Here is a 26022-nt window from a genome sequence, read left to right as displayed (position 1 = left end):
GGAATTATAGATGTGTGAGCTTGACGTCAGTGGTAGGCAAACTGTTGGAGAAGGTACTGAGGGATGGGATCTATTCACATTTGGAAGAAAATAGACTTATCAGTGATAGGCAGCATGGTTTTGTGCAGGGAAGGTCATGTCTTACAAGCCTAATAGAATTCTTTGAGGAAGTGACAAAGTTAATTGATGAGGGAAGGGCTGTAGATGTAATATACATGGACTTCAGTAAGGCATTTGATAAAGTTTCCCATGGCAGGTTGATGGAAAAAGTGAAGTCGTATGGGGTTCAGGGTGTACTAGCTAGATGGATAAAGAACTGGCTGGGCAACAAGAGACAGAGAGTAGTGGTGGAAGAGAGTGTCTCAAAATGGAGAAAGGTGACTAGTGGTGTTCCACAGGGATCCGTGCTCAGACTACTGTTGTTTGTGATATACATAAATGATCTGGACAAAGGTATAGGTGGTCTGATGAGCAAGTTTGCAGATAATACTAAGATTGGTGGAGTTGCAGATAGTGTGGAAGACTGTTAGAGAATACAGCAAAATATAGACAGATTGGAGAGTTGGGCAGAGAAATGGCAGATGGAGTTCAATCCAGGCAAATGCTAGGTGATGCATTTTGGAAGACCTAATTCTCTAATTCAAGAGCGGACTATATGATCAATGGAAGATTCCTGGGGAAAATTGATGTACAGAGAGATCTGGGAGTTCAGGTCCATTGTACCCTGAAGGTGGCAATGCAGGTCGATAGAGTGGTCAAGAAGGCATACAGCATGCTTGCCTTCATCGGACGGGGTATTGAGTACAAGAGTCGCAGGTCATGTTACAGTTGTATATGCCTTTGGTTAGGCCACATTTGAAATACTGCGTGCAGTTCTGGTCACCACATTACCAGAAGGATGTGGACGCTTTAGAGAGGGTGCAGAGGAGGTTCACCAGGATGTTGCCTGGTATGGAGGGTGCTAGCTATGAAGAAAGGTTGAGTAGATTAGGATTGTTTTCGTTGGACAGTAGGACAGGGTGGATAGCAACAAGCTTTTTCCAAGAGTGGGGGTGTCAATCACAAGGGGTCACGTTTTCAAGATGAGAGGGGGAACGTTTAAGGGAGATGTGCGTGGAAAGTTTTTTACGTAGATGGTGGTGGGTGCCTGGGACGCTTTGCCAGTGGAGGTGGTAGAGGCGGGCACGATAGCATCATTTAAGGTGCATCTGGACAGATATATGAATGGGCGGGGAACAGAGGGAACTAGATCCTTGGAAAATAGGCAACAGGTTTAGATAAAGGATCTGGATCGGCGCAGGCTGGGAGGGCCGAAGGGCCTGTTCCTGTGCTGTAATTTTCTTTGTTCTTTATCTATCCAGTAATATCCCATTGACAGAGTTAGAAAGACTGTTCAGAGTGGAGTTTGACGGATTGAAGTGTCAGGCTGCACGGGGATGTGAGCTGTCACCTGACCAATATGGAGCTCACTCTCCAAGTGTTACATCTCTCAATAAATTACCGTCCATCTCTTCATTCTTACTCATTCTTTAATTTTATACCTCAATTTTTGAACAGAATAATTTCACTGAAATGTGGAGTTTATCTAATATGAAATGAGTGATGTGATCATTGACCCAGATTTATATCTGAGGAAGAATCTAACACGAGACCAAATGTGTAAATGCATCACCCTCTTTATTTCACAGTGAGAATACATTCCCAGCAGTTTGAAAGACAAAAGACAAACAAAGACTAAAAGACGATGGCTTATTTACTCCACAAGAGAAACCTGTGAATGGGTCACCTGTTAACAAGAGTCAGATCTGAATCGATCATTTTCTCAATTACAGATTCAGTCTGTCGATATTCCCAATGTCAGCTCCCAGTGTGGATTTGAGGAGATCTGGAATTGAAACTTTATTCCATCTTCAGTCTCTGGATTCTAATTTTAGATTCTTTCTCCAGTTTAAGGACCAGTTTTAAGCTGCTTCACACCTGAGTCACAAAACTCCCACTTCACTTTCCTGACCTCGGCCTATCTGTTTCCTGAACCTGGACTGGTCTGAGTCAGACCAAACTGGATTGAGAAACAACCTTTTCAATGATCCCCATCACAATGTCCAGTGTTTGATTATCAGGAATGACAGGAAAAGGGAATACCTTACTCCCCAAACAGGCAGTCCCCATTAGCAGGTTTCTCCAGTGAGTGTCATGTTCTTCCTCCAGCATATAGTGTCTATTCCACACAGTCTGTTCTTGGACCATTCCCATTATATTTCACAGCACAGGAGATGTCACTCGGACCATCTCAATCTCAGACTGTGCAAAATTCATTTAAAGCAAGATTACAGAAAAAGCGAATTACTGCAGTGATTAATCCCCGTTACCCAATAGACGGCCCACCATCCTGTACAATTGAGTTTAGCCCTGCGTATGTGCAGTGTGGAGATGTGTTCAGCAATGAATTTGAGATGTGGAAGGGAAATCTCAACACAAACAATATTAAAGGAAAAAGAGCAGCCAGGACTCAGGGACATTTAAATATGTCAGGGCTAGAGTCACATGGATGGTTAACGTGTGGGTGGACGATCATGTGTTTGCTCCATATTTAGTTGGTTAAGTAAGTGGTTAAGAACACAACAGGTAGAATATGATGTAGTGATGTTTGGTCTCTTTAGTTAAGGATGGGTGAACCGACTTTAGCGGGACTGCATTACCTGTTTATTAGACAGATTACACACTCAAGGGACAGAGTGGGAAAGTGGAGTTAAGGTCGGAGATCAGCCATGATCTTACTGAATGGTGGAGCGGACTTGAAGAGTCTCTGTTTTTATTTAATTTTGGGAAAAAAAACAAGGTCCTGCCCCTGGTGAGAAGCAAGATCTGTCTGTCACAGGACCATGTGGAAAGAAACTGAACTGAATGTCTAGAAAGTAACATAATAACCAGTGGTTAGCACTGCTGTCTCATGGCACCGAGATCCGAGGTTCACTCCCGGATCTGGGTCACTTCTCGTGTGGAGTTTGCACAATCTCACCGCGTTTGCGTGGGTTTCGCCTCTACAACCCAAGGTAGCCAAGGTGCATGTTAGGTGGTTTGGCCATGCTAAATTGCCCCTGAATTGGAAAAAATGTATTGAGTACTTTAAATTTATAAATAAAACTATGCTCAGTTTTCCAGGTTAAATCCAATGGACAGTTAAACAGTTTTAAAGTAGTTAAGCGCATCTCACTGTTTGATGTCTAGAAAGGTAACAGAACCTTCCAGAAAGCCTTCATTCTCCTGCCTTTTCAAAACCTATTCCCATTAGCCCACGTGTATTAAAAAAACCAATGCCAAAAAATGTCCCTTTGAAGGGTTGATTGTCTTGTTCCAAGTCCTTCAGTAATTGAGTCACACGTTCTTCAATTTGTTCTTCATCAACTTTCTTGTCAAAACCCCTGTAACAGAATTAAGAACAGAGGGATTAAAATTTTATTCTTCCTGACAAAACCTGTTTAAAAACCAAGTTGGTTGTCAGGACAACAGGAACAGGAATTGACCATTCAGTCCATTGAGCCGCCTCCACCATTCAGTTAGTCCACAGCTGTAGTGACATCATAGAGAAGCTCACCAAATGGACAGACAAGTGACAGAAAGAGTCTAATACAGAGAAATGTGAGATGATGTATTTTGCAGAAAGGATTGAGAGATACAGACTTAATGACACAGTTCCAGAGAGTGTGCGATAGCAGAGGGACCTCGGGGTGCCCAACATAACTGGAAGGAAACAAGAGGCCGGTGTGAACATCATTTACATCTGGTAATGGATATAGAGGGAGAACTGCCTCCCTATCAGGATAGATTCTCTGTCGTTCTGGCGGGAAAATACACCAGTGTGAGAAACATATTTCACAATGTAGTGTGCCAAGGTCGGGATGCGTGACGCTGCCTACAGAGTTCAGGATGGAGACCACCCACAACCCTGGACCCTGGAACACCCCAGCAATGGGTTCGGGGAATATGTGCACTTGGACCTTCCAGATTTGGTGTCCTGGAGGGAGTCCATCCTCCGGCCCCACAATGTTCCTGGAGATCGATCTTCACTTTCAGGAGGTCCACCTTCCTTTTTCAATGGTGGGTCAGTGTTGTTGGATATCTTTTTAATATAAAACCCGGACATGACGGCGGACTACACACCATCCAGGCCTGACTCACTATTGAAAACAGTGTCAAACACCAAAGTGAATAATTAATGAGGATGAGTGGGAAGATTCGGAGTGTTTTCCGGCAAGCCGCCACAGCTGAAAACACTCCACGATTCGGTCCACACCGCAGCACTCTCATCAAAATGGGAGAATTCCGGCCCAGGTTGAGTGATGTTGATCCAAGAGCTGACAGAAAGAAACATTAATCACAATATATCAGTCACTAAACTCACCTGACAAAGTACCAAACAGGAGGTGCGAATACTGTTTCAACTGTTGGATCTGTTGGTTCAGGTGGATTGATGACTTCAGTCACTATCTGTAGATATACTCTGAATCTCTGTTGTATTTTTCCATTTTCCAAGTAACCAAAAACACCCCAAGGTGCGGAGATAGGAACAACGGTACCTGTAGACAGAGAAACATCTGTTACAGCATTTAACTAGGTGATCAACTGATGGGGAGTCAAATTTCCAGGTGAAGGGACAGGGTGATTTTGCTGAGTTGTGGAAAAGTTGTGATATCACTTGAAGGAAAAATGCTAATGAACAAATAGCCAGGATGTAGAGCAGCATGCGGCCAGCATGGTCACATTCGTAGTATGTATCCCGACACCATATACCAGTTCAGCAGACTCATATCACTCTTTGCAGCCCAACTCTCTTCACCAAACTGTGCAGCATGTTAACAACATAGTTGGAAAAGTCTAGCAGCCTCGAGAGAAAGTCTGTTCCTCAATTCAACCAGCCTCCCCCCGAGCCCATCACCTGTGAGGTGCCCATGCCCCACATGGATCTCCACCCACAGCTTCTGGCATCTTTGTGCCTTCCAGTAAATTGTGTGGTATCACAATTTGACCCCATTGGTTGTGAGCTTCTCAGGCAGCCTGGTCAGGGTCCAGGTTCCCTCCCCTTGGTCTTCCCTCCGCCTTCCAATCATAATTATATTCATCCGCCTCCGTGTTCCTCCACCTGGAATCATCAGCTGTCCCACTAGCCCCCCCAACCTTTGCATAACCCTCCTTCTACATTGCCCGTTTTGTCTTCGTCAAGCCATCAAAACACCCCCCTGACCCCACAGCTCACTGTGCACTCCACCCCTGGTCAAACATTGTACCTTTGTACATGAGTCCCACAGCACAGAACTGTCCAGATAGACACTGGTGTGTGGCACCGGTGAAAGGGGGAGGGGCGGGGGAGAAGGAGACCTCTGTACTCGCCAAGGCCAGCCGCACTACTGACCCGGAAGCGGTGACACAGGAGTGTCCATGGGTCCAGCAGCACGGTGCTGTCCATGGGCCCAGCAGCACGGTGCTGTCCATGGAGACCAGCTCGGCATGGAGATGGAGGGCAGGAACTGGTCTGACCCGGCAGAGTGGTGAACAGTGCATCAGGAGCAGCGCAGCACTATGGCAGTGTTCCATTCACTTCAAACTCTCCAGTGAACCGAGGGTCACCTTAAACCCTCCAGCCTTTTTGAAAAATAAAGTTAGAGTACCAAGTATTGTTTCCAATTAAATGGCAATGTAGCGTAGCCATTCTGCCTAACCTGCAAATCGTTGGGTTGTGGGGATGAAACCCACGCAGACACGAGGAGAATGTGCAAACTCCGCACAGACAGATACCTGGGGCCAGGATCGTTAATCACGCCAGCCTTAATCACTCGGGTTCGATACCAATGTGATTTGCGACTGATGTGATGCATGATTGGAAAACATGACGGGACAACATCCTGGGCTGAAGGGCCTGTACTGTGCTGAACTATTTTATGTTCTGTGTTCTATGATACCGGCGGGCAGCTGCTTTAATCAGCAATCATGGGCACAAATGAATGTGTCTGACATTTACGCCACCTGCCAGCGGGTTGACTGAGCTGCCATTAACCCGCCATTGGGAGAATTACAACGTAATTTTACACCATCTGTGTTCGACCTTTTGCCTCCCTCCAGATTCACCACATCCGCCCGGCACTGAGAGAATTGGGAGAATTGTGCCCCTAGTTTAACAGAGCTGTGTGTGAGGTTGGTCACATTCCTCGATTGGATTTATCCATTTAATTGCACTGACTCGCTCTTTTCACACAGACCGACACATTTTCCCAATCAGTTAAATATTTATCTTTTGAAATTTCGTCTTGCATTTGCTTCCAGTTCAAGTAGAACATTCCAGATCATTGCCGTGACTTCCGTTCTCCCCAGAGTTGGATTTGGAGAGCATACTCCAAACATATGCTGGGGAATGACTCTCGGAACTTCCCAAATAAGTATTTGCAATTGGCTGGACGTGCTTCTGAGCTGTGAGTTATTCGATAAAGCGGTTTAAATCTGCATTCCACCAGGGTTCTGCGAATTTGATGTTTTATTCATTGAATGTGGGCATCGTTGGCTGGGCCAGCATTTATTGCCCATCCCTATTATTCGTTCAGCACTTGGAGGAACTATTGAGGGTGGCAAGGGAGCAGAATGCACTATGCATGATCAATGGCCAATACATGCCAGTCTAGCGAGCAATAGACACACCCTGTCAATGAATTCTTAAAAAGCTGAGAGCATTGAAGTGTCAACCAGGGGCGGAATTCTCCGACCCCCCCGGAGGGTCGGAGAATCGCACGGGGCTGGCGTAAATCCCGTCCCCGCCGTGGCTGGAATTCTCCGGCACCCGAGAATCGGCGGGAGCGGGAATCGCGCCCCGCCGATCGGCGGGCCCCCCACGGCGATTCTCCGGCCCGCGATGGGCTGAAGTCCCGCCGCTGACAGGCCAATCCCGCCGCCGTGGTTTCAACCACCTCTGGTGGCGGCGGGAATGGCGGCGCGAGCGGGCCCCCGGGGTCCTGCGGGGGGCGGGGGGCGATCGGACGCCGGGGGTGCCCCCATGGTGGCCTGGCCTGCGATCGGGGCCCACCGATCGGTGGGAGGGCCTGTGCCGTGTGGGCACCCTTTTTCTTCCACCGCCGCCACGGCCTCCACCATGTAGACAAGCTGCAGCCCCACATACGCCTACACCTCCCACACACAAACTAATCGCACCGGCAAAGATGGTGCAGGCCATGCTGGACCTCGTACCCACCCACCCCAACCGCACCTCCTGGTCATCTCCCACTACTCTCCCCGGACCTGGCAGAAGCCCCCCGGCCAGCGGCATGCATGGCGGCTGCGTGTGGTGGTGTTAGACACTGTCCGCACACCCTCTCTCTCCGCAGCTGGCACACCAGGATCCCGACCGCTGAGACTACACATAGCCCACGCAGGCGGGAACTCAGCCATTGGAGGCGGAGCATCACGGATGGGTCGGCTAATGACATACCAATGGGGTTTCAACTGCGCGCGGCGGGCATCCCAATGATGCCAATTTGGAGGAGCGGAGCATTGCAACCCGGCGTCAAACCGATCCTGGCACCAGGAGCCATTCTCCACCCGATCGCCGTTCCTGATTTCAGCGTCGGGCAATGGAGAATCATGCCCATCATCTCTGGAATCAATCTAGTGAACGTCCTCTGACCTGCCTCCAATGCCACAACGGCTTTCCTCAATTAAGAGGGCCAAAACTGTGCACAATACTCCAGGTGTGGTCTCACCAATGCTTTGTCAAGTTGCAACAACACAGCCTTACCTTTAAATTCAATTCCTGTAGCTATAAATGCCAACATTCGATTCGCTTTTTTAATTACATGCTGCACCTGCATGCTAGGTTTATAAGACCATAAGACATAGGAGCAGAATTCAGCCACTCGGCTGATCGAGTCTGCTGCGCCATTCAATCATGGCTGATATTTTTCTCATCCCCATTTAACTTCATTCCTTACTAACAATGCAACACCGCCCTTCTGCCCATCTGCCTGCCCTTTCGATCGGACACATAACCTTGGATATTTAGATCCCATTCCTGATCCCCTTGCAAATGTGATGTCTCTGTGATGCCCACAACATCATACCTGCCAATTTCAATGTTCGCAGTAAGCTCATTTACTTGTTCCGTATACTGCACGCATTTAGGTACAACACCCTCAATCCTGCATTGACCACCTCCCTTCTTTTTGGCTCTTCTAAGGGTGATATTGTTCTCTTATTTTTGTTCTTGATTTTCCCTTCAGCTTTTACACCATCTCAGCTAACCCTCTGGTTCTCACCCCTCTGCCATACTAGTTTAAATGCTCCCGAGTGACTCTTGCAAACCTCCCAGCCAGGATATCAGTGCCCCTCCAGTTTAGATGTAGCCCTTCCTTCTTGTACAGGTCCCACCTGCCCCGGAAGAGATCCCAATGGTCCAGGCATCTGAAACGCTCCCTCTACACCACCAGTTTAGCCACATGTTTAACTGCACCATCCTCGTATTTCTATCCTCACTGGCACATGGCACAGGGGGTAATCCTGATATTACAACCCTGAGATTATCTGCACATGTTGACATTATACCTTCCTGATCCAAATCTAGATAATTAAAATTCATCAAATGTGTAATACAGTAGTCCCCCTATATAACGCGGGTGTTGGGGTCCAAGACAGCTACCCGCGTTGCATCCGAGCTGCGGATATCCACGATGGGGGTTTTTTGGCTCTGCAACTTTTTTTTTGGACCGGAAGCATTGGATAAAACCTTCGGTCAGAGTTCTGATAAGAACTTACTTTAGTTGACTGCAGAATTATTACATTATGCTACCATAAGTTAAGTATAAGTTAAAGTAAGAAAGTAACACTTCTAAATTTATTTAAAAATCTATGCATGCGCTTCCCATTGTGAGTCTACGGGAGGCGGGGGGGAGAGATCAGACCTCCGTAGACTCACAATGGGAAGCGCATGCATAGATTTTTAAATAAATTTAGAAGTGCTACTTTCTTACTTTAACTTATATTTAACTTATGGTAGCATAATGTAATAATTCTGCAGTCAACTAAAGTAAGTTTCTAACCCACAAAAACTTACCTGGAACGCTGCTCCTCTCTCACTGAATCTCCCTCCAATCAGCCGGCAGTGTCAATTTCAGCGGCCGGCTCACTTTGATCCGGAGAGGGAAGCTGACAGTTGGGGTCTATAAGCCCCCCCGCCGTATATCGCGAACCGCGGTATTGCGGAGCGCGGTATAACGGGGGACTACTGTAGTCCTCTGGGGAACATCACTGGATACTTTCCCAGTCTGAAAAATAACTGTTCACCACTATTCTCTCCTTTCTGTCACAGGATCTATTCTGTCTCCATGCTGCCAATCCCTTCCATCGCATGAGTTTCAGTTTTGCTGACAGTCTGTTATAAATATAGTAATTTGTGAAACACCCTTTGAAATTGCACAGACATAATATCAACTGTACACCCTTTAAACCACAAAATATGTGGTTGAAGTTATTCAAACACAATTCCTCTTGAACAAGCAGAATTTCCTGCCACTGAGTCTCAGCAGGAGACGGCAGCACGGTAGCACAGTGGTTAGTGGTGTGGCTTCAAAGCGCAGGGTCCCAGGTTTGATTCCCTGATGGGTCACTCTCTGTGCGGAGTCTGCACGTTCTCCCCATGTCTGCGTGGGTTTCCTGTGGGTGCTCCGGTTTCCTCCCACAGTCCAAAGACGTGCAGGTTAGGTGGATTGGCCAATCTAAGTTGTCCTCAATGTCCAAAAAAAGGTTAGGAGAGGTTATTGGGTTAAGGGGATTGGGTTGAAGTGAGGGATTAAATGGGTTGGTGCAGACTCGATGGGCAGAATGGCCTCCTTCTACATTGTATGTTCTATGCTCTGTGTTCAGTCGGGAGCCAGCATTCCTGCAGCATCCGGTAAACTAAGAGAGATGCAGTTTATCAGCTTCCACATGGGTTCATGTCGACTCCAATAGTGGGACTCATGCCTGACAAAGAACCTTTATTATACTCGGAAAATTCAACAGCCACAGCTGGAGTCAGAACATGAGTTTGGAATCTCACTCCCAGCACACGTGGGAAACCTTCCCAGATTCTGGGAACATAAATCCTGCAGGTATCAAAGAAGTAGCCCAAATGGCCCTTCAACCCACTAGTCACATGAGAACGAGGAACGCTCTGGAATTGACAATGGTGGAATTCTTTGGTCAGTGTGTCAGTCTGTACAGAAAGTTTCAAACGTGTCAGGTTAAAGAGTGAATGGTTGGTTTATATTCTGTTGTTACTTTGAAGGAGCATCTGACATACCTGCAGCATTACCACAACGTGAATAATTGAAAAGTTTCTCCAGACCGATCTCCATCGCATTTTTAAAATTCACTGCATGAACCTCAGTTTCAACCCTCTGGCGAAATTTGTATTCCATCTCTTCATAATTCTGAAACAAGAAAATAAAATCTATCACCAAATGACACAACTGAACAAGCACCAAAACACATCAGTGTTGAGAGGACTGTCCTGGGTTCCCAGGTGTGGGAGCAGTATTCATGTCCTGGATGTGTGAATGCGTGTCTAATTCACTTGTTTCTCAGTCCGGAAGAAACGATCTCGAACACGTCCGTACTTCAGTTATTCTTTATTGCGATCGGGGCCGCTCTCTAGGTATTCCAAAGAAACACCTCTCTGAGAGTGCCAAAGTCTTGCTCAAAACACCCTTCTTTTATATGTTTTTTCAAGGGGTTGTCTCTTACATTCACTTGAGCTTGCCTCCAGTACAGATTACAGCTTGTTTTTACCAAATGTTTAGTACATGATTAATTTGTTATTGTCATATTTTCAATACATAATCTTACAGACATTGAGGTAGACATTGAAGTTATCTATTGGCACAGAAGCGTATAGCAATTTTAGCAAAACACCAGGTGTCCAGCCATGATTTATCAATGGCTCTTACATTGGTTATTACAATAGTTCCAGTACATGATTTTACAGACCTTGAGGTTATCTATTGGCACATGATAATGTAGCAGTTTTAGCTTAATTAGTAGCTTAATTAGTAAATGTTAGCTATAATTGCAAGCGGCCCCCATATTTCATATCTCATCATCCGGCCATTCGCCTTGTTTCTCAAGGCTGTGTGGCTTATAGTCACACTCCCTTACCTTGAACATCCTTCAATGGCTTCAATAACATATTCTTACATATTCTTTTAATTCATGATGTTCCACCTGGCTCTTTCTGTTTCTGGCTATTAACCCTTGCTTCACATCCTCACTTCCTTGCTTCACATCCTCACTCCCCCCTTTGATCATTCCATGATCACACAGCCCTCAGGGACTTATCCTTGAGAGTCTGAGGAATTCCTCCGGGAAATCATTCTTTGGTCCTACGTCCTCATACACATGTTCGGCACCCACTAAGTCCTGCTTGTCTAACTGGGGAAGCCGCTGCAGCATCTGTGGCATCACAGAGGCGCCTAAACGATTACAAAAGCATTTAACACAGGTTACAATGATACATAGCAAAAGGCAAATAACGATAAAGATAATAAATCCATGAAACAGATAGGTGGTTCAGGAGCTAGACCACAGCCATCCCCACCAGTCGTCTGAGGAGGTCTGGCAGAGTCTCTTTACCCCATCCCTAATGTGGTCCACTAGGTGAGTAATGTTCTCCGAGCTATCAGGGATATAAGTACAGCACTCAGGACCCACCACAGCACATGTACCTCCCTCACTGGCGAGGAGGTAGTCTAGAGCCATGCGGTTCTGTAAGGCAACCGTCCGAACAGCTACTGACTCTGCGCTGAGCTCACTGAGTCCTTCCGCGGTATCATTGGCCACCTGCTCCAATATATCCCGGAGCTCTAATACTGCCGAACTGCGGCCAAAGGACAGTAGCTATTACCTCCCAAGGCACAAGGGACTTAGTGGATCGGACATTGGGATGGTTGGATAGGTCTGTATAATGGGTGATACCAGGGACTACAAAGCCCATTTAGCAAGAACCCGACCAATTTTCCTGCAACCAGGGATATGTTTTATGTCCACATATAAAATAGGTATCATTGTACGAGGTCAAGTTCCCCTTGGCATCAATCATCATGACGCCACTAGTCTGGTTTTCTATTGCTGACCAATTAAAGGTGAACAAGCCTTTTTGTGTAAGATTAGTTATGGGTGGTTGCCAAACCAGGGTCTGCTTACATTGGCTGGTACCTACCGGGTGGGTCCCATTGGCATGATCCTTTTTAAAACATATACTGCCTTCTGGAAATTTAGCATACTTAGGGTGGATCAGGTAGGGCGGCTGACGGGTTACATTAAACACCACCATCCTTGAAACCTGTTCATATTGAACCCGGCCGATTGCCAATCTATCATATCTTGTGTATCATTATTAGAATCGGTGTGATTACGTCGCAAAGCCCATTCTGCGACCTCCTCGATCAAATAGGAATGAGGGACCAAAGGAATACCCCCATGGGCATGGCTGGGAACATGCGTACATACCCGGTTTCTCCCGGTTGTACAATATCGGAGCTAGCTAAGGGTGGCACTCCTCTTGCGTGGCATGTACTCATAAGTGGAGACTCTTTAATACTTTAGTCAAGGCTATTATATAATTAGCCATTTCTGTAGTCATGTGGTGGAACTAAATGTCTCGGGATGTATGACAGTCCCAGGGGGTGCGAAGGGGTCTTCCGTACAAGATTTCAGCAGGACTCAATCGAGTCTTTCCCGCAGGGGTGGTTCTGATTTGAAAAAGTGCAACAGGTAAAAGTTTGAGCCAGGTGGCTCCGGTCTCTGCTTGTAGCTTGGCAAGTTTGGTTTTCAGAGTCTGGTTTGCTCTTTCCATTATCCCAGCTACCTGGGGTCTGTAGGCGCAGTGTTACTGCTGTTTAATTCCTAGTTGAGTACAGAATTCGTTATTGATCTGTCCCACAAAGTGAGGTCCATTATCAGAGCTTAAACGATATGGAAGTCCAAATCTTGGTACAATTTCACGCATAAGAACTTTTACTACAGTTGAAGCCTTATTATCTACAGTAGGATAGGCCTCTATCCATTTACTAAACACGTTAACAATCACTAATACATGCTTCTAATACTGGCATCTTTCCAACTCAATGTAGTCCAGTTGCAGGGTCTCAAAGGGACCCTCGGGCAATGGTGTTTTTCCCTGCTCGCAGGGGACAACCTTCCCAGGGTTATACTGCTGACATATCAAGCAGCGATTGCTAATTTGTTGGGCTATCTCCTGCAGTCTGGGATGCCACCAGATTTTTAACAAGTTATCACCTGTAGCGCGAGCACCACAGTGAGTTGCAAAGTGTACACATTCGGTCACCCAGGCTGCCAAAGCAACGGGCATACATGTCTGCCCTGCTGGGGTGACCCACAGCTTACTTTCTTTATCATATGTACATCCCAATTCTTTCCATGACATTTTATCGCTAGCAGGAGCATCCTCCTGTAGCTGGATTACGTCAGTAATGGTCAGCATAGGTTTTTTTAGAGGGAGACTTGTCTTTTGAGCTTTTAGTCTGGCTCATCATTTTAGGCACCACCATGGCTTTTGACTTTGAGGCTTCTTTTGCTTGGTGGTCTGCCTGCCTATTTCCTTCATCTACTGGAGTTTTCCCTTTCGTATGGGCAGTACACTTTATCACTGCTACCTTTTCTGGGAGCATAAGAGCTTGGAGTAACTGGGTTACTAGCTGTTGATGGGAAATTGGGGTGCCAGCGGATGTTAAGAATCCTCTGTTCTTCCATAATTGTCCGAAATCATGAACGACTCCAAAAGCATAACTGGAGTCTGTATAAATATTGATTTTTTTGCCTGCTCCTAGTGCGCATGCGCGTATTAGTGCAAACAATTCTGCTTGCTGTGCTGAAAACGGAGTCTCAAATGCTGCTGATTCTACTGTCTCCCCACCCTGGTTGATTATAGCATATCCTGATAACTGCTCCCCCCTTTCACCGAATGAAGCACTTCCATCTGTGAACATGGTTAGGTCTGAGTCGTTAAGAGGGTGAAAATTCAAAACTTAAGATTTGTAAGTTCCAATTAAAATGCATCTTCAGCTGTGTGGACTGTTCATTGCTTTATCAGAATTTAAAAGGTCAGAGCTCACAGGCAAACCCGCATGGGAGTGTCAAGACATCTTCTGGATTACACACAAAAGCTTGTTGAAAGGGTTAATTGTCTTGCAGAGACAAAAAGGGGCATATAGTGGGTGGATAAATTGGAATGATGCCATTCGCATCTCTAAACTTGTTTTTAATTTTTCACTCAAATGGCTGGGAGTAAAAGTTGGAGTGCTGCCAAATTCCCGTTATCAAGTTTTTCAAGGAATACAATATGTTATTGAAACTCATGGACATATTTCATTTACCCATCTGTTGTTTATAAGTCATTCTGCAATCTCATAATTAAAACATCTGCGTTGTGAGACAGTTTCGTTTCACCCTACTGAAGACTATCTGTGTCAGGGAAGTTCCAACCCTGAACCAATGAAACACGGCTTGATCACACCTGTCACATGCACTTCAACCATCCCAACCTCCGCTGAACACCACAAAACCAATACTTTCCTATTCCTACACACGTGATCTCGCACCCTGACCAAAATTCTCTGTGTATCAAAATTACCCTTCAATGACAATGCGCAGACATCCCGAAGCTTTCAAATAATCACAGCTCGTAAAAAGTCAAGGTCTGAAGTCAAAGTCTGAATACAAAGACAGTGAATAGTTCAGAACAATGTTTAAATGCTTAAAACTCTCTCTCTCTGTCTGTCTCTGGAACTCTTGTCGCTCTTTCTCTTTATCTAACTACCCCTGCCCTTCTCTGTCTCTCCCTGACTCGCTCTCTTTCGCTCTCTCAACTTTCGCTATCTCTATCAGTCTCTCTCTCTCTACGTAACTCTCTCTACGTAACTCTGTCTGTCTCTCTTTCTCTAAAATGGAACAAAATTAAAATACTGAACAAAATTTTTCATTCTCCTTCGAAAACTTTATCTGTGTCATTCCATTTAAGTCAATTTCCACTGATTAATTTTAGAGGCATTAGCTATTCTTAGAGATGTATATTTCTTTGTGGAGATGACCTGCTTGCTGAAATGGTTAAATTTTTGTACAGAATCAAAAGTGTTGGAGAACTTGGCATGGTGCCATCTCCGTCTGCTATGTGACCTTAGACATTACCCATCCTTTCTTTCAATTTTCATTGTTCGTTATTTAACCGGTTTTTGGAAAGAGACATTACTGGATGTTTATTTTTCTTTTATTTCAAATGAGTTGAATTACTGCTGAATTTATCTGGACGGCTTGAAACGATCTGAAGTTATTCTCGCCATATATCCATTCTTAAGTTTCTAACCGTAACCTTGTATTGATTTTCCTCCCCATTTTTTCGTTTTGGGAGGGGGGGGGGGGTTTAGTCATCCTCAGATATTCCTGAACAAAACTAATGGAGTGTTTTAGTCCCTTTCTGATCTTTTGGACTTCACTTAATTTGATTTTTTTTTCTCTCCTTGAGACATTCCGGGACAGTTGTTAGCCGTAATTGTTGGCAGTTTTGTGAGGTCTTTACACTATATTTATCCACTTGATTGCTTTGCTTAAAGGAGTTAGAGCTCAATCTCCTTTTAACCAGCCTGTCTTCCAAATGGTGTGAAGGTTGAATTTATCATTTGTGCTTCTAACTTTATTTGTCTTATCTTTACTTCTGTGTATCTCACCATTTTTCTCTGTTCCACAGAAATCACACCCATCTTTGATCATTGTTTTTTTAAAAAAAGTTTAGATTACCCAATTATTTTTTCCAATTAAGGGGCAAGTTAGCATGGCCAATCCACCTACTCTGCACATCTTTGGGTTGTGGGAGTGAAACCCACGCAGACACGGGGAGAATGTGCAAACTCCACACGGACAGTGACCCAGAGCCGGGATCGAACCTGGGACCTCAGCGCCGTGAGGCGGTTGTGCTAACCACTAGGCCACCGTGCTGCCCTTGTTTTTTTTACCAGAGTATTTTGCTCTTCAAAAACCAAAAAAAAATTTTTTAAACTGACTTTTTTACTCATTTGGCCTTGATACTAGATTTATTGGATGTTACCTCACCGTCTGTCCGCCTTGCCAAGTGATTCTAATTTTAGGCGGTCAAAGGTTTGACTACTCACCTTGTCCACCGGCTCGAGCGGCGTCCAGCTCAGCAAATCCTTCCAGACTTACACTAAATGTTAGGGGTGAAAATATTCACACGAAGGCCTGAGTATCAGTAACAAAGCAGTTTATTATGTCAGAATTCTGGGAGATAAGATTTGTGGACTCCGCAGTCCCTGACAGCACCTTATCCCACTTAAGCTTAAACTCACATGGATTAATATACAGATTCAAGGCGGATGGTTCTTTTCCCATATGTGCCTTCCTTTTTTTAAGACCTTGGCTGTTTTAACTATTTCTTTCTCTGTCAATTTTATACCCAATTTTAATGCATTAGTTTTCCCCCAGTGGCCATTTGTCTTCTAGATTTTTATGCAATTCTCCTGACAATTGTCTCAGTTGCTTGGAATATTCCGGATATTGCTTACACAAGGTTTGAAGCGCGCTTCCACTATCAGAGGTTGTATCTAACGTATTACCCATCTCTACACTATTGGCAGTTAATGATCCTTGCGATTATTGTTTATTTAGCGAAATGGTCCTGGACCACTTTATTCAATCATAAATTTAAACGGAGTTATCCTGCTCCGTTGCCCAATTCAGGCAGGCTCATCCGTGCCTGCATGCCTATCTAACTACAAGGTTATAACATACTTGTTATAGTTTTAACTTAGGGTTGATCAAGCACCCTTCTAAAGCCTCTTATCGCGGGGGCACTTTTAAACAAAAGCAAGGATCATAATAATGCCGAAACCTCTGTTGTAGCTATTAACTGTAGGGGCCAAACTCCCTCCCTTAAGACACTAGTCCCTGACTGTGCCCATGGCTATAACTGTAGGGACCAACACCCTCCCTTGAACGGGTTCGCCGGACTGAACTGGATTTCGTAGGAGCGTCCCTGAGCACTGGCAGCGGGGCCGAATCGCGGACGGTACAGCGGGGACGAATACCAAAGTGGCAAAAATTTTACTCACAGTGGTGGCCCAATTCCTCCTTCGCTCCCGAACTCGACCAGTCGCTTACGCCGTCAATCTCAGCAGAGACTCTTTGAAATTCCACTTCTGACACCAAATGTGAATGCATGTCTAATTCACTTGTTTCTCAGTCCGGAAGAAACGATCTCGAACACGTCCGGACTTCAGAATATTCTTTTTTGCGATCGGGGCTGCTCTCTAGATATTCCAAAGAAACACCTCTCTGAGAGTGCCAAAGTCTTGCTCAAAACACCCTTCTTTTATATGTTTTTTTAAGGGGTTGTCTCTTACATTCACTTGAGCTTGCCTCCAGTACAGATTACAGCTTGTTTTTACCAAATGTTTAGTACATGATTAATTTGTTATTGTCATATTTTCAATTCATAATCTTACAGACATTGAGGTAGACATTGAAGTTATCTATTGGCACAGAAGCATATAGCAATTTTAGCAAAACACCAGGGGCGCGATTCTCCCCAACGGCCGCCGCGACGAAAGGCTGCGACGAAGACGGCCGTGTTTTACGGCCGCCTCCGCCCCCCCGACCGGGAACCGATTCTGCTCCCCGGTCGGGGCTAGCATCCCGCGGCCGTGAACTCCGGCATCGCGGGCTTAACGAATTTCGTTAAGCCCGCTAGCCAGAGTTAGCGACGGCTGACGCGTCAGATGACGTCAGCCGCGCATGCGCGGATTGGACGACTCCAACCCGCGTATGCGCGGATGACGTCATCACGCATATGCGTGAAACCCACGCATGCGCGGGCCGGTATGCCCCTCAGCCGCCCCGCGAATGGATACAGCGGGGCAGCAGAAGGATAAAGAGTGCGCGGGGTAAGTACCCGCTGCCGCGATCGGTGGGCACCGATCGCGGGCCCATGGCACCCTTGGCACGGCCGTGGTACTGCCGTGCCAATCGGTGCCATGATTCCCCAGATCGGGACTTTATGGCCGTTTTTACGAACGGTCAGACCAGATGTGTTTGACGTTCATAAAAACGGCTGTAAAGGCCTTGGAAATCGGCCCATCGGCCAGCTGAGAATCGCTGCTCGCCGTAAAAAAAACGGCGAGCAGCGATTCGTGTCGGGAGGCGGCCGTGGTGGGGGGAGAATAGCGGGAGGGCGCGGACCAGCGTGGCCGTAAAAATTTACGCCGCCCGCTATTCTCCGCCCCGTCGTGAGTGCGGAGAACTCCGCCCCAGGTGTCCAGCCATGATTTATCAATGGCTCTTACATTGGTTATTACAATAGTTCCAGTACATGATTTTACAGACCTTGAGGTTATCTATTGGCACATGATAATGTAGCAGTTTTAGCTTAATTAGTAGCTTAATTAGTAAATGTTAGCTATAATTGCAAGCGGCCCCCATATTTCATATCTCATCATCCGGTCATTCGCCTTGTTTCTCAGGGCTGTGTGGCTTATAGTCACACTCCCTTACCTTGAACATCCTTCAATGGCTTCAATAACATATTCTTACATATTCTTTTAATTCGTGATGCTCCACCTGGCTCTTTCTGTTTCTGGCTATTAACCCTTGCTTCACATCCTCACTTCCTTGCTTCACATCCTCAGATGGACTGATCTTGTAAAAGAGTTTGGAGTTTTTGATGGACGTCTAGGCTTCACCACTTCTGGATACATTTTCCTTACCCTCTCATGCACTCTTTCAACGTTAGAGATGTCCTGCACGATGGGCCTCATTCCTTCCCCTTGAATTTTCAATTTAAACAAATATAGAGAATGTTCACATAGAATTTACAGTGCAGATGGAGGTCATTCGGCCCATCGAGTCTGCACCGGCCCTTGGAAAGAGTACCCCATTAAAGCCCACACTTCCAGCCTATCCCCATAACCCCACCTAACCTTTTTAACCTATATGGATTTCAGTAAGGCATTTGATAAGGTTCCCCATGGTAGGCCCATTCAGTAAGTTAGGGGGCAATGGATCGAGGGAAATCTAGCTGTCTGGATACACAATTGGCTGGCTGTATGAAGACAGCAAGTGGTAGTGGATGGAAAGTATTCCGCCTGGAGGTCAGTGGCCAGTGGTGTCCCGCAGGGATCTGTTTTGGGACTTCTGCTCTTTGTATTTAATGACTTGGATGAGGAAGTGGAAGGGTGGGTTAGTAAGTTTTCCAATGACATGAAGGTTGGTGGAGTTGTAGATAGTGTTGAGGGCTGTTGCAGGTTACAACAGGACATTGACAGGATGCAGAGATGGGCTGAGAAGTGGTCGATGGAGTTCAACCTAGATGAATGTGTAGTGACTCATTTTGGAAGGTTGAATTTGAATGCTGAATAAAGGGAGGATTCTTGGAGGAACAGAGGGAACTTGGGGTCCATGTACATAGATCCCTCAAAGTTGCCACCCAGGTTGATAGGGTTGTTGAGAAGTATGGTGTGTTGAATTTCATTAATATCAGACATCTAGCTGTCTGGATACAGAATTGGCTGGCTGTATGAAGACAGCAAGTGGTAGTGGATGGAAAGTATTCCGCCTGGAGGTCAGTGACCAGTGGTGTCCCGCAGGGATCTGTTTTGGGACTTCTGCTCTTTGTATTTAATGACTTGGATGAGGAAGTGGAAGGGTGGGTTAGTAAGTTTTCCAATGACATGAAGGTTGGTGGAGTTTTAGCTCACAAGGCTAAATCGCTGGCTTTTAAAGCAGACCAAGCAGGCCAGCAGCACGGTTCGATTCCCGTACCAGCCTCCCCGGACAGGTGCCGGAATGTGGCGACTAGGGGCTTTTCACAGTAAGTTCATTGAAGCCTACTCGTGACAATAAGCGATTTTCATTTCATTTTTCATTTTCAGTTGTAGATAGTGTTGAGGGCTGTTGCAGGTTACAACAGGACATTGACAGGATGCAGAGATGGGCTGAGAAGTGGTCGATGGAGTTCAACTTAGATGAATGTGTAGTGATTCATTTTGGAAGGTCGAATTTGAATGCTGAATAAAGGGAGGATTCTTGGAGGAACAGAGGGAACTTGGGGTCCATGTACATAGATCCCTCAAAGTTGCCACCCATCTTGATAGGGTTGTTGAGAAGTATGGTGTGTTGAATTTCATTAATAGCGGGATTGAGTTCAACAGCCGCGAGGTTTTGCTGCAGCAAACCCTTGTTAGACCACAATTGGTCTGGTCGCCTTATTATAGGAAGCATGTGGATGGTTTGGAGAAGGTGCAGAGGAGATTTACCAGGATGCTGCCTGGACTGGAGGGCATATCTTATGAAGAAAGGTTGAGGGAGCTGGGGCTTTTCTCACTGGAGCAAAGAAGGAAGAGAGGTGACTTGATAAAGGTGATGAGAGGCATGGATAGACTGGATAGCCAGAAATTGTTCCCCAGGGCGGAAATAGCTGTCACGAGGGGGACATAATTTTAACGTGATTGAGGAAGGTATAGGGGAGATGTCAGAGGGAGGTTCTTTCCACAGGGAGTGGTGGGTGCGTGGAATGTACTGCCAGCTGAGTTGGTGGAGTCAGAGCCATTAGGGACATATAAGTGACTCTTGGACAGGCACATAGACAGCAGTTGAAGCGGTGTAGGTCAGGTTGATCTTAGATTCATATAAATAGTTGGCACAACATCATGGGCTGAAGGGGCCTGTACTGTGCTGTACTGTTCTATGTTCTATGTATCCAGGCACTAATCCAGGATGAAAAGAAAAAAAATATAATTGAACCATAAGAAATAGGAACTGGAGTAGGCCCGACAGCTCCTCAAGCCTGCTCCACCAATCAACAAGATCATGCCTCACCTTTAACCCCAACTCTACTTGCCCCACACAATCTCCAGCTGTTACATTGTGTTGTTGGGTTGGGGAAGTTTCCATAATTCCCAAAGAATGGTGGCTGTAGACATTCTAACTCTATTGTAACACATTTACAGTTATCAGAACATTCCCCGACATGAGCTTCTTTTCATGTTGCTTTCTTCAAGACTCTGAGATCACGAGTATATGTCACTTCCTTCCAATGACATCACAGGGTTAACCCTTCACAGGACTGTTTCTAATATCCTCCATTATATTACACCCACGATGAACCTAGAATCCTACATTCCAGCTATCTTAGCCTTCAGTAAACTCAATGATGAAGCTTCTATAACAGGCTGGAGAATTCCAAAGATTCACAACCCTTTGTGTGAAGAAATTTCTCCCCACCTCAGTCCTATTTGATTTAGGGCTGGTTTAGCACAATGGGCTAACACAGCTGGCTTGTAATACAAAACAAGACCAGCAGCGCAGGTTCAATTCCCGTTCCAGCCTTGCCGAACAGGCACCGGAATGTGGCGACTGGGTGTGAAGTTCACCGTTTTGGAGACTAATGTTGACGTTGGGACTGAATTGGGCTTGGAGGGCCGAAGGACCTGTTCCTGTGCTGTATTGTTCTTTGTTCTCTGTGATCCATTTTTGACGGCAGCGAGATCTTGGATGAGAAGAGAGCGGCTTCCAGAACTGGCAACACCAGATGACGGTGAAGCCTCCGGATCCCACTCCGGCCTCATCTCTATCCCATGGAGTAGCCTGGGGCCCATGCAGGACCCTCCAGCAGGGGATGTGCTGGAACTCCTCAGCACTTCTGAATCCCCCCGTCCACATGACACTGGAGCAGTGGGCAGAACAGGGTGTGACACCTGAAAATCCACCTGGCCCATCCAAATCCAGGCCTTCCTGAGGTCGGCCGCAAAAAGGCATATCAGGTCATAGGGTATAGGATCATAGGATATGCAGCAGACCGCCTCCATGTCTGCGGTGCTGTCTGGGTCACACCTAATAGGTGTGGTAGGCCATGTAAAACAAGTTAGACACCAGTTAATTTGGCCAGGGTGCAGCAAAGGTTTGAGCTGGGGGGTCAGGGCACAATAATGTATACAGTCACTATTAAACAGCATTTCACCAACATTACACCTGCCTCACCACTCTGTCTAAAGGGTGTGAGGGAAGGGCTGGGCTGGCTGTAGAGGGTGTGCCGGCTGGGGAATGTGGGAGGTTGGTGGTGTGGGTGTTGGAGGATGGCGTGGGGCAGGGCTCCCAGGACAACTGAACATTCCTCCTGGGGTCAGCGGCAGCAGGGAAGAGGGCCCGAAGTGTGAGGCTGCCTGTAGGACAGCTTTCCCATCTAGCACAAGTGATCCATGGCCTCCTTGGTTTCCAAATTCTTTGGTGGTACAGTCATTCCAGCATCTCCTCAATTGCCTCCGTGTTGGAGGCGTCTGTGTGGGCAGGTCCTACAGATGGGGGTGAGGCATGGAAGTGTGCGTCTGCTGGGAGTGTAGCTGCCGTGTGATGTGGGTCCTGGGTGTGACACCCAGGTTGTGACAATCTGTCCAGGGGCAGGATGGATGGGAGCAGGGGCGCGGTGGGTAGGCAGGGCTTGGAGACGCTGCTGGCCCTGTAGAGTGGGCTCGCTGACACTGTCACTGATGAGGCCTCTGCCCTGAGAGGGTCAGTGTGCCAGGGAAGGTGCCAAAGGCCACGGTACATGTGCCCTTTGTTTGGGGTGAGTTCTGCTATTCCCATGCTTCCCCTGCAGTGGGGCAGAGCTTCTGATGAGGGCACTGAGGAATGGCAGCACCTGGTGTGACACTGAGTGAGCTTGGCCATGTCCATCCCGGTGACGGGTCAGCTGGGGTCTGAGGGTTTCCAGAGGGGTGGCCTGGTTGGGCTCCCAAATGACCAGGGGCTCTGTGAATATGAAAATGAAAATTGCTTATTGTCACGAGTAGGCTTCAATGAAGTTACTGTGAAAAGTCCCTAGTCGCCACATTCCGGCACCTCTCCGGGGAGGCTGGTACGGGAATCGAACCGTGCTACTGGCCTGCTTGGTCTGCTTTAAGAGCCAGCGATTTAGCCTTGTGAGCTAAACCAGCCCCCTGAATATTTACAGGACACAGCGTGTAGTCAGCAGAGTGAGCAGCTAGGGGCCTGGAACTTGTACCAAATGGGTGAGTTTAAAACAAATAGCAGCCTGAGCCAGGCCATCCCGATCCCGAGGGGGACCCCCCGAATCCATGGAGCTGTCAGGAAGTCACTCCCACTACTCACCTCCACCCCCCCAGCAATTGGTACAATGTTGAACAGTTTTTCCAACTTTGCTTACCTTCTCTCTCCCTTTCAGCAGACATGGCACCCAGTCCCCGTTTGCAAATACCTGCAGTAAATCGCCACCAGCGAAGGAGCGGAGTAACCCCCCTCCCCCACCCAAATTGACCTTGATTTTGGCTGGATGCCCAATGCCCATTCTCTGGCTGAGCCCTGTTCGTGTTTACATTGCCGCCAATCAGAGAAATTTACACAAGGAGATGAAAACTGCCCGCAATTCTCCAGGTGTGGTCTCAGCAAAGACTTGTGAAATTGGAACAAGACACCAGGATTCTCGCTCTCTTTTCCTTGGATCGCCTCCTTGCCGTGAAGAGGCTGGAACATTCTGTTAATCACAAGAGCAATGTCATTGGGCGTCTTAAGCTCCTGACAGGGACACCCATGATGATAAGGTCGGGTGGGAGGAACCAGACAAAGCGCAATTTAAAACGCGTTCTCAATGGTGGATCTTGCAATAGATACTCGAATGGTATCAATGGCTGCCATGGCAACCATTGCCCCCTTGGCCCACTGACATCCACAATGGTAGAGGCCACAAGTGAACCACGCCCATGTGATTTACGGCCGCGGGGACCAGGGAGGCATTGGAGGGCGAGCACAGTGGTATTACGATCCATTTACATTTATTTACTTGCTCCCCCTGGCGTGCAGCATGGAACTCATTCACGCTGCCACCGGGGGGAGAGGGGCCGGAGTATCGCGTTCCCGTGCCACCAATCCCCGCTTTTACCCTGACTCCCAATTCTCCATCCGGCCAGAGAACACATTCCAGGCGTGCCGGACGGAGAATCCAGCCCTTCCAGTCACAGAATCATCCCTCTCCCATCACCCTCAGCCTCCTGCCCCTCAGCGAGTTTTGGATCCAATGTGTCGCTTTCCCTTGGATCCCATGGCCCCTGACTTTCTTGATCAGTCTGCCACGAGGGACCTTATCAAAAGCCTTGCTAAAGTCCATATGCATTATCCTCATCAACACTCCTGGTGACCTCCTCAAACCATTCAATTGTATTTGTCAAGAAAGACCTTCCCTTAACAAATCCATGCTGACTATCCCTGATTAATCCGTGTCTAAAGTGCAGATATATTCTGTTCCTCAGAATTCTTTCTTGGTCCGAACCTTGAATTTGGAAATAATTAACTCTGTGAGTGCCGGTTCCCGGGATGTCTGAACAGCCCGGGGCAGCTATTTCACTATTTATTCCAGTTCACACACTCAGGATTGACAACCCTCCCTGTCTGAGTTAGACAGATTTTTGACAGTAAAGAGAGTCAAGGGTTTTCAACCCAAAAATACAGGCATAAATAATTTCTACTGTGACCAACATTACAGAATGCAGTAAACTCTGAACTATACTGACCTTGTCCTCGATGATTCCTACGGGTCGAATGCAGTCATCTGCATCACAGAGTTCAATCATCTGTTGTACCGGATCCTGTGCAGCGAGTTGGTTCCAGAAGAGGACAGACACGGTTAAGAAGATTCTCAGCATCTTGGTGTCGGCTCAGATCACTGGTGAAGCCACTGAATGACTCTCAGCACCTTCAGCTCGATCTGTAGTTTGAGCAGAGAGCTCAGAGATTTTTATTTTGTTTTAGGGAGATGATTTTGAATAAAGTTCAGCCACAGGAACATCAGGTGTTGAAGAACTGCCCCAGCTAATTAACTATGGAAATCTTTCCTGGTGCCAGCCTTGAATTTAGAAATCATTAACCCTGTGAGTGCTGGTTTCTGGGCAATCCGAACAGCCCGGGGCAGCCTTTCCACTACTGACTCCAGTTCACACACTCAGGATTGACATCCCTGCCTGAGTTGGACAGATTTTTGGTCGGAAATGGAGTCGAGGGTTATGGGGACAGGCAGGAAAGTGGAGTTAAGGCCACAATCAGATCAGTCATGATCTAATCGAATGATGGAGCAGGTTCGAAGGGCTGATTGATCTATTCAAGCTCCAATCTTTTTATTCATTATTCGGATGTGGGCTTCGCTGGTCGGGCCAGTATTTCTTACCCATCACTCATTGCCTTTGAACTGAGCAGCTTGCTTGGCCACTAGGCCAATCAACACTACAATGAAGTTATTGTGAAAAGCCCCTCGTCGCCACACTCCGGCGCCTGCTCAGGTACACAGACGGAGAATTCAGAATGACCAATTCACCAAACAGAGCGTCTTTCGGTACTTCTGAGAGAAAACCGGAGCACCCGGAGGAAACCGACGCAGACAAGGGGAGAACATGCAGACTCTGCACAGACAGTGACCCAAGTCAGGAATTGAACCTGGGAAATTGTCGCTCTGAAGCAACATAGAACATAGAACATACAGTGCAGAAGGAGGCCATTCGGCCCATTGCGTCTGCACTGACCCACTTAAACCCTCACTTCCACCCTATCCCTGTAACCCAATAACCCCTCCTAACCTTTTTTAGTCATGAAGGGCAATCATGGCCAATCCACCTAACCTGCACGTATTTGGATTGTGGGAGGAAACCGGAGCACCTGGAGGAAGCCCACGCACACACGGGGAGAACGTGCAGACTCCACACAGACAGTGACCCTGCAAGGAATTGAACATGGGATCCTGGCGCTATGAAGCCGCAGTGCTAATCACTTGTGCTACCGTGCTGCCCAATCACTTGTGCTACCGTGCTGCCCAATCACTTGTGCTACCGTGCTGCCCAATAACTTGTGCTACCGTGCTGCCCAATCACTTGTGCTACTGTGCTGCCCAATCACTTGTGCTACCGTGCCGTCACATTATCCAATCACATC

At 46.9% G+C, this 26022-nt stretch overlaps 1 protein-coding gene across 1 annotated transcript; it reads right to left on the bottom strand.

Annotated features, from left to right (window-relative positions):
• Positions 1-1658: 1658 nt before the first annotated feature.
• On the bottom strand, positions 1659-24915 carry LOC119967051. Its single transcript, XM_038799071.1, has 4 exons — positions 24615-24915; positions 10316-10445; positions 4403-4577; positions 1659-3422 (listed from the first exon to the last, which is right to left on the bottom strand). Exons 1-4 carry the CDS (start codon positions 24744-24746, stop codon positions 3257-3259), a joined length of 603 nt encoding a protein of 200 aa, XP_038654999.1. The 5' UTR covers positions 24747-24915; the 3' UTR covers positions 1659-3256.
• Between the last annotated feature and the right edge of the window lie 1107 nt (positions 24916-26022).

The sequence above is a fragment of the Scyliorhinus canicula genome, chromosome 6, assembly GCF_902713615.1.
Source record: "Scyliorhinus canicula chromosome 6, sScyCan1.1, whole genome shotgun sequence".
Lineage (NCBI taxonomy): Eukaryota > Metazoa > Chordata > Chondrichthyes > Carcharhiniformes > Scyliorhinidae > Scyliorhinus > Scyliorhinus canicula.
Note: the sequence above shows the minus strand (reverse complement) of the source record. Positions and strands in the feature narration are given on the sequence as shown.